The sequence below is a fragment of the Pteropus medius genome, unplaced genomic scaffold (genome assembly GCF_902729225.1).
Source record: "Pteropus medius unplaced genomic scaffold, Ma_sr-lr_union100, whole genome shotgun sequence".
Taxonomy (NCBI): Eukaryota; Metazoa; Chordata; class Mammalia; order Chiroptera; family Pteropodidae; genus Pteropus; species Pteropus medius.
In genome coordinates, this window is record NW_024354503.1 from 1,551,994 (window position 1) to 1,561,176 (window position 9,183).

Consider the following 9,183-nt stretch of genomic DNA (forward strand, 5'->3'; position numbering starts at 1 on the left):
GGGCTGTCCACCAGCTCGGTGCCCGCCATCTCTGCAGCTTCCTAAGGGAGCTGCTGGCAGCTGTCCACCACCCTCCATCTCCAGGGTTCCTGGAAGGAAGTCACTGCGCCTTCCTTTCCCCTAGACCTGGCCCTGGGTCAGGCTGGAGCCCGGGGAGCCAGCGGGAACTCCAGAGATATGTGTTCCAGACACGGTGTAGCTCTGTTTTTAATAATTAACAGCAACAAATATTGATTTATGCAGGCACTTTCAGGCCTGAGCGCTTCCGGGCACCCATCGAAATGCAGCCAGAGAAATATCTATTCCACACTGGGAGGAGGCAAGACCTGGTCGTATCACCAGAGATGCTTGTGTGCCAGGTGGAGTGAAGGGGGTGCACACATGTGCATGCAGCTGTATGTGTGTGTGTTTGTGTGTGACAGAGACTAGATGTGGGTGTGTGTGCCTAGACATCCTGGGTGTATATTTATGTGTTTGTACATGTGTATCTGTACACGCTTGCATGTGTACATGTGTAAGTCTCTGAATTCATGTGCAGATGTGTTATGTACATGTACCTAGCTGTGGGTAGGCTGTGTATGTACATGTGTGCAGATTTCTGAATCCCCGAGTGAAGAAAGCCCTATGGGGGGCAAGATAGGAAGGTCCTGGGTAGCTCAGTGTCTGTACAAATGTGGCTTACCAATGAAGAGAGGGACGTCCCTTCTAGGTGTTCTATCCTACCCTGGGAACATATGCTGATAATCGTTCAGCTTCCTAATTTCTACTTCCCAAAGTTACTTTCACAGTCATCACTCAATTGCAAGCTGGCAAAGTAGGTAGAAAAGAAACTGTCAACTCTATATTACAGATGAAGAAACTAGGACCAAATTGGGGCAGGGGTTTGGCCACTGGACAGAGAGGTCTCCTGCCCCTCAAACTGGCTCCATCAACATTACAAATGTGTGCAGAGTTAGGGGTACTGGGGGAGGGGGTAGAGGATATGTCACAGGCCGGGTTCCCTCAGCCTCACCACTGGTTTGCTGGGGATCCAGACAGGTCGCTCAGTCTTTCTGGATCCTGGTTTCCTTCCCTGTCAAAGGAGGATGAACCACAGACTGTGTCTTGATTCTGGGGTGGGAGTGGGCTGTCGGGAGCCTGCCGTCCAGGCTGTGTTGGCACAAATGGAGGCTTCTAGACAGACTGGGCGGAGGCCAGGAAGCCTGAGGGGAGGCAGCTCAGAGCTAATCCAAGAAGGCCAGCTCCAGACTGCCTGAGCAGGCAGGACTCAGGGAGATGGGCTGTTCCAAGCCTCATTTTCCTAATGAGAAGACTGAGGCCCAGGGAGGAGAAGCTATGGTCTAAGGGCACACAGCCCTCGGTGAGAACCTTGGCCTCTTCCCAGATGCTCATTCATGAACCCGACTGCCATCAAGTCACTCCCTTCCTGCCAAGCCCCAGGATCTACACAGTCTATCTGGGGCTATTACCTAGGCACAGAGAGCAGGAGAGGGTCTCAGGAACTCCCTGATGCTGTCCTTAGGACCCCACTTTGAACCCCCTTAGGGATAGTGGTTCTCCACAAGGACACAAGGACACCTGGACACCATCCTTTGGCCATCCGCCCTCCCGGCCTAGGAGAGGTGCATGGCCCTTGTTCCAAGCCGGAGTGTTGGGAGAGGAACATGGTAGATCCTACCTCTGCTATTTCCTGGCTGTGTGACCTTGGGAAAACCACTTCACCTCTGTGAGCACCTGGATCCTCATCTGGAGAATGCCTACAACCCAAGGTTTAATGAAAAGACCAAGCAGCATGATGTCTGTGGACCTGCTTTAGAAGCTATGAAGTGTACCGTAAAAGTGAGGGCTATGACATCGCATTAGAGAGGCCACCAGACCAGGCACTCTAGTCAGACAGCCTGAGTTCTGGCCCTGGCCCCATCACATCCTACCTTTGTGTCTTTGAGCAATTAACTTAACCTCTCGGAGTCTCAATTTTCTCTTCTACAAAATGGTACTAGTAATAGTAGCCAGCACATAGCACTTACCGTCTGAGGGTGAAATGAGACACTGTGTGTAAACTAAGTACCTACTAAGTACCCACGTGGCCCACAGTGAATCTCAATCAATACTAGCGAGTATTACTGGTATTTGACACTTTGCTTAAGTTATTTTGCTCTAAACTAGGCTATGGCTCCTTGAGGGGAGGGTCTGTGTCTGATTGCTTTCTGGCACACAGCACAAAATCTGGGCAAACATTTGATTTTGATAACAACAACAATAGCCTCATTTATAGGACTCTGCCTCTGTGCACAGAATACTTTATTGGCACTTTTCCATTTAATCTTCACAATAGCCCTGTGAAGTGGGTACTGTCATCATACCCAATTTATAGAAGAGGAAACTGAGTGATGTTGATGATGAAGATAATGAAGAATAAAAGACTGGCCAGTTTATTCCCAGGTGTTCTGCCCCACCCCCATTCAACTTCTGAGACGGTACTAGGCCCACCCAGGGGTAGCCCCGAACATTTTACCTCTGCCTAGTAGTCATTCTTAGGTATCTCTCAGCCCTGGGGGTCTCCAGATCAGGAGCAGTGGGGAGGGGGACACATACCTTTGGGTAGAGCGAAGCAGTGTTGGGGGGAACGAAGTCCAATCGGGGCAGATCTAGGGCCTGAGGGAAGCGCTGGTTCTGCCCATCACTCCTCCTAGAAGAGAAAAAGAGTGTGAGGTCAGGAGAGGCCCAAGAAGGAACATTTGTGAGCTCTGGAAGAGTCTCCCACGGAGTTGGGAGATGTGCAGGGAGACAGACTTCATGGAGGAAGGGGTACTGGGTTCCTCGGGAGGAGGAAGAGGGGCTTCCTGATTAGAGCTGCTAAATAGGCTCCCCTTTCCCAGAGATCAGAGATGGGGACAGGGTCTCTCCACAAGCTCTCCAGTAGGCCTTCCTCATGTTTACTCCAGCCAAGAGGATTGCTGCTGAGGGCTGAACCCTAACCTCTGAACTCAGCAGGACGCCCAGACTCCCTGAGCTTTCAGGGAGACAGCAGTCTTAGGGCTGAGAGGCTGCCAGCCTTCTGCCATCACTGACAATAACAATACCAATACAGACACTCGCTGGGCTACTGCGCCAGGCCTTGGACCAAAGCTCTTTTTCCAGGCCTGAGGGCACAGACTCCTCACCACACTGGTATTCGCACTTGACAGATAAGGGCCCAGAGGCATGCAGAGGTCACACAGCTGGTCAGCAGCAGGACCAGCATCTGAGGGAGGCCTGGACTCTTTGCCCACACCCGTATCCCTCTCCGAGGAAAAGAAACAGATCTGGCGATGGTGAAGTCAATTCCTGTCACCCCAGAAAGCCTGCAGAGGAGGCCACCTCTGGGGTCAGGGAGAGAAAGAGCCCAGTAGCTCCTGGGACCCAGGGAGCCCAGAGCTTGGAGAGCAGGCCTGGCTTCCGCTCATTGCCTAGGGCCACCCTGACGTGGCTGTACCCCCGCCCCAGTCCCATCAACCCAGACAGATCCCAAGAAGGTGAGTCATTTAGGCTGTCAGATGATCCTCAGGTGGAGCTGGGACTGCCACACCTCAAGAGGGGAAGGACCTGCGGGAACCTGGCCCAGAGAGGAGACCCTGAGGACATTCAGCCTCCCTGCTGACTCCCCTCAGCCCAGCCACACCGGCAAGAGAAAGGCCCAGAGGGACCTGCTATAGCTCCACTCAGCCTCCCAGGGGTGCATCTTAGAACGGAAGGTCTTGACCTAGAAGACTGGATATAACAGCGCCATTTCCAGCCTATGGCATCAGCGTTGGGGAGGTCTTCCCAGGCACTTGCCTGCCACATGGCCTTAGTGAGTAACACACTCTTCCTAGTCTCAGTTTCCAAAAAAATTCACCATAAAGCCTGGGCAGCTACTAGGCATTCACTCAATAAATTCTGATACTCATTCATTTATGGTGAACTCTGGCTTCCCAAGTTAGGGTCTCATTCAGTATTTGTTGAATGGCTGAATGACAGAATGACTGAATGAAGGTTGGCAGTCGGGAGGCATTGAAGGTCTGTGAGCCAGGGAACAGCCAAACGCAGGTTCCTATAGACTGCAAGGCGCTGAGGTGGAGACTGCAGAGGTCCACAGAAATGGTCCAGGCGAACTCCACTGTGGCTGCCGTGGGGACTCTTCTTTGAGACCTACTGTGTGCCTGGAACTGTGTCAAGCATCTTACACCCTCACGATAGTGCTAGAAGTTTGGCACCATCAGAGAGGTGAAGCCACTTCCCCTAGCAAGTGGGTGACAGACCCAGAATTTAAAGCACATGCCCTTCACTGAGCAGGGCCAGTGTCAGTGGGTTGAAGAGCAGAGGTTGCCCAGGGTCTGGGAAGTCCTGGAGTTGAAGCCCAGGTGAGGCTGGCCCCTGTGGTGGTGGGGACCGCTGTCCTGGCATGGCCCTGGCTGCCAAGTGAAGGTTGTTGCCCATGATAGAGCTATTCAGGTTGTGTCCTTTTGTCTACCCCGTTATACCTCCAGGTTCAGACGGTGGCCACTGCGGGTCAGCCTGGCAGCAGCTCCCCTTCCAGAACCCTCAGCCTCAGTTTCCCCATGCCCAGGTGTCCATCTCACTCAGGACTGCTCACGTTGGCACAAGGCTAGGGAGGTCTCTGAAGACAAGGGAGCTCTGGCTTCTACCCACGACCCAGCCTCGAGGACTTCAGCTCTCTAGTTCCTGGCTGGCACCTCAAAGGCAATGCCCAACCCCCTTCCCCCAGGCAACTCTACCTAAAAGGTCATTGCTGAGGTCCTGAAGATCAGGGGAAGAAATGGGATCCAGGATGAGGACACAGCAGGAAATCGGAAGCTCTGGGCCCTGCCTGCCCCCATGGTCCCAGCCTTGAGGGATAGAAAGGCAGTAATAACAAAAGCCACAGACTACCTATGCCTTGCATGATCTTATTTCATCCTCATAGCTCCCGCATGAGATTGGTGCTCAAAACTGCCTGCTTCACACATGAGGAAACTGAAGCTTGGAAGGTATGTTAACTCGCCCAAGGTCACACAGTTAATGAGGCAGAGCAGGCATCTGAACCCAGGTTTGTTACTCTGGAGCCCAAGATCTGAACTTCATAGCATGGGCAGCCAGCCCTGTGGACCCAGCACGACACATCAGAGAGGTAATAATCATAGTGACAACAGCGATGGCAGCCAACAGGTCGTACCATGTGCACGCTCTGCCTCAACTGCTTCACTTGTAAATGAACTTAACCCTTACCTTTCAGAGGAGGGAACTAAGACACGGAGAAGTTAAGCAATTTGTCCAAGGTCATGCTGGCAGTAAATGTAAATGAAATGTGGAGGACGTGAACCCCTGACCATCCAGTACTCCATGCTGTGCCCTAATGCTGCACCATACTGCCTCTTAGTAAGTAGAAGTTGCTCAATAAATAGTTTGCAAGGAATGAATAAACTCAGCCCCTCACCTCCCTCCCCAACCCTCTAGCCTCCTCTGACACCTCCTCTTCCTCCTCTCAGCCTTCCTCATTTCTCACCATCTCTTCCCTACCTTTCTAGCCCTCTCCTCCCTTCCCTTTGCCTCTGGCTTCTGCAGACCTCCCAGACTTGGTCGTTTTCCTCCCTCTTTATGAACTTGAACCTCTCTGACTCTCCCTTTCTTTCCTATCCCACCTTTGTCTCCTCCTGGTCACCACTATTCCATTCACATGGGGTCCCCCAAGCCTCTACCCGCTCCCTTCTTCTCTGACAACCTTCCTGATCCTATGGCCTGGCCCAGCTTAAAATGCTTTGCAGTCTTCCCGCACATGCAGCAGCTGGGAGGTGCCTGGAGCATGCCTTCCCCCTGCTGTGACTATGGTCATATATCTGTATAGCACTCTACAGTTTACACAGGCATTATCTCATTTGATCACCATAGCAGCTTTGTGAGGTTGGACTATTATCAACCTTTTTCCCAATAAGAAAACTGAGATTCAGAGAGGTTAAGTGACAAGCCCAAGGTCACACCAGGGAAGGGGCAGTTCCAAGGTCTGGCTCCAGCCTGGGGTTCTTCACCTACACACATCATAGCTGCTCTCAACCTCAGTCCTGCTGCCTAGCCCCAGTGGTCTCCCCATCACAGCTCCTGGCTCCTGCAGCCACCACCAAGCATCTTCCCTAGGTCCAGCTCCAATCTTACCCTGTCTGGCCTGGACACCTGCCTACAGATACAAAACACTTTGGACACAGAAAAAGGCGCTAGCCAGAGAGGAAGTGACTTGCTCAAGGTCGCAGAGAAAGCCAGAGCCAACCTTGAGTCCAGGCCAGGCACATTCCTGGGTCACCTTCAGGCCCTGCAGATTCATGGCCGCCAGCCAGCTGGCCCCAGCTCTCTTGCCTCTCGGAGCACCCATCTCTCCCAGGAAAAAGGCAAGGCAGGGGTGTGGGGGCAGGGCCCAGGGGCCTAGCTCCTGAGTGGGATGGGCCAGGCAGGAAGCTGCTGCTGACAGCTCCCGGGTTTCTTGGCAACTGTCACTGCACCTCCTCCCCATCCCTTATCTCCGCATTGAGGTAACAATAATAATCACCGTGGTGAGTACAGCTCTTTGTACTTTTCAAAAGCCCTCTTTATCTGCTCACCCCTGGGACACTCACCGGAACTGGATCAGGAGATAAGGCAGTCACTAGAATCCCCAATTCCCAGGAGTGTAAACTGAGGCTCGGGAGGTTAAACCACCACTTCGAAGTCATTCAGCAAGGCGGGAGCAGACTGGGGACTAGAACCCAGGCCTTCCATCATCCAGGGCTCCAGATGCCACACTGGGGTGGCGGGCATCTCAGGGAGGTCCCACACTCTGCAAAACGCAGGTCAGACCCAGGCTTGGTGGGTGGGATAGAGAAGACGGAGGGCAGATGACCAAATGCCTCCCTGGGCTGCTTTCTACCTGTTAACCAGCTGGAGAGTTGGTGAAAGGTCCTGTCTTTTTCTCTTATCTGCAAAATGAGAGATAATGTACCCACCCCATCAGGTTGCTGTGAGCCATGAAGTGAGTACTCCAGAAGTGTTTGCTGTTGTTGTTGTTATGATGATGATGATGATGATTTGTCACTCTCTTGGAGAACCCCACCCTTTCAGGGTACTAGAGGTGGGACTGGGCTGTCCTGGGGGTAGCACTTGGCCCTTTGGCCATCCAGAGACAGCTGCCCTGGATGGAGGTCCCCAGGTGGATCTGGCTCCTGCTGACTCTTCCAGTCTCACCTCCGCACGCACACATAGCCCCTTCCTGTGCCCGGCTGCCTTGTCCTAGTCTGGCTAGGCCATAGGCAGTTTTCCATACAAGCTGCACTGTTTCACACTGCGGAGCCTCTGCATAGGCTGCTCACTCTATTAGGGGCTCCCTTCTCCTTCTTTTCTGCCTGGTGAACTAGTCATGCTTTAAAATTCAGTTTAAACATGTGAAACTCTGGTGGCCAGAACAGGCGACATACGACCACCAAGGCACGAAGCCTGTGATGGGGAGCAGGGTGGCTGGACAGGTGCTGGTCATCACACACACGAGTTGAGAAACCAGACTTGAATGGTTGGGAGGGCAAAGGAGGGGCTCAGCCACCAGTGAACAGAGGGCTGAGAAAGATTTGGGGGGACTAGCCCAGGACTGCAGGGTCCAGTGCTGGTCACCAAAGGTCTATGAGAGCAGCTGGTTCTACCAACCTGGTGATCCATATGGGGGGAAGGGGAGGAGCCAAAGACCTCCAAGTGAGAAGCGGGTGCAGAGGCCTACTCCTGTGGACCCTCGCACCCCTGAGAGAGGCCCCTCTAGATGGGGTTTGGGAGTTGCCTGTGTCTCCCAGCCATGGTATCAGGGCTAAGGGGCCTCTAATCTCCTGAAACCAGAGACTAGAGGCTGCTCTGGAACTGCCCCCTTCCTCAGGGGCCACAGAGGCCCATTGTCTCAACCATCCGGCACTGGCCCCACTGCTTGCCCATGGCCCTGCCAAGGTGCCAGGGAAGGTGGCCAGGGGCAGCCTGGTAAGCAAGTTTCTGAAGCTAGGCCCAGGGAGCCTGGCTCCCCTCCTCCCAGGCCCAAGGGATGGGTGGGGGATATAGGCATGGTCACTCCAGGCTCTCTTCTCCCAGACACCTTTAACCTCTGCCAGGACTCAACAGGGAGCGAACATAGGGGTGGGGGTCGGTGGGAGCCAAGCGCTGTGATATCATGTAATCCTACAACTGTGATAAAGGGCTGCTATTATCTTCACCCCATTTCAGAGATAAGAAAGCAGAGGCTCAGTGAGGTTGCAAGATGGGCCCAGGGTCTCACAGTCATCAAATGGTAGAGTTGGCAAGGTCCCCCTGGGGATAGCAGGGCAGCGCCTCAGGCTCCGGGCTGGGCAGAGGGGTGAGCTGGGGGGCCCCCACCCTCACCCAGCTCTGGCAGAGCGCCGAGACATCCGGATCCCGGAGCTGGGCCAGGCAGTGGCCTCCTGAGCAAACAACAGGTTGGCAGCCCGGAGAGGAGGTCATGGGATTGGCCCCCACCTGGGGTGCAGCACCTGGGGACAGGGCCTCCCATCCACCTGCTAACTGCCAGCGCCTCCCTGCCCAGGTAGCCCAAGCCCTGCTGTGTCCTAAGACTGACCCTCCCCGCCTCCCAGGAATGGACTCCTCCCTGCGCACGGGACAGGGGAGGAGTGACACAGGGGAGGAGATGCCCTAGCCACGGGGCCTCTGCTCGGGTCATAACCACATCTGCTTACCTGGCCTGACACTTTCCAGCTTGCAAACTGCCTTCACTTTAGACCCTCTCAACAGCCTCACGAGGAACCTAAGGCAAGTAATATTACCTTCATCCTACACGGAAGGAAACCGAAGCTGGAACAGAGGTGGTGACTTGCCCAAGGTACCACACCAAAGCTCGAACCCTGCTGCTCTCTATTCCTTGCCCCGTCAGTGCAGAACAACTCTCCCCGGTGGGCCTGGCACACGCTGCCCATCCTTAGTGCCCGGGGTATGGGTGGGCCAGGGCCCACGTGCAGGGCCTTCCCAGCATCCATTGGGTGGTGCCCGATGCCTATGCACAGTCTTAGAGCCACCTATGCCCCACCCCCCTCATTAACCTATTGTCCTTCCTCCCCCACACCCCGCCCCCTGCAGCCCAGGGGTCTCCTTCTCGGAACTCCATGCATTCCTTCACTCACTCACTCCAACAGCCAC

General features: G+C 54.2%; 1 protein-coding gene across 13 annotated transcripts in view; it reads right to left on the bottom strand.

The window, feature by feature from the left end:
* The window catches only part of RAP1GAP (RAP1 GTPase activating protein), a 63,294-nt gene that overhangs the window by 25,498 nt on the left and 28,613 nt on the right, over positions 1 to 9,183 (bottom strand). For all 13 annotated transcript variants that reach the window (XM_039854224.1, XM_039854223.1, XM_039854222.1 and 10 more), the window contains exon 3: positions 2,596 to 2,689. Coding sequence is in view for 10 of the 13 variants with exons in the window: in XM_039854211.1 (XP_039710145.1) it covers positions 2,596 to 2,689 (94 nt within the window). In the remaining 3 variants the exon portion in view is untranslated. The remainder of the gene's footprint in view (positions 1 to 2,595; positions 2,690 to 9,183) is intronic.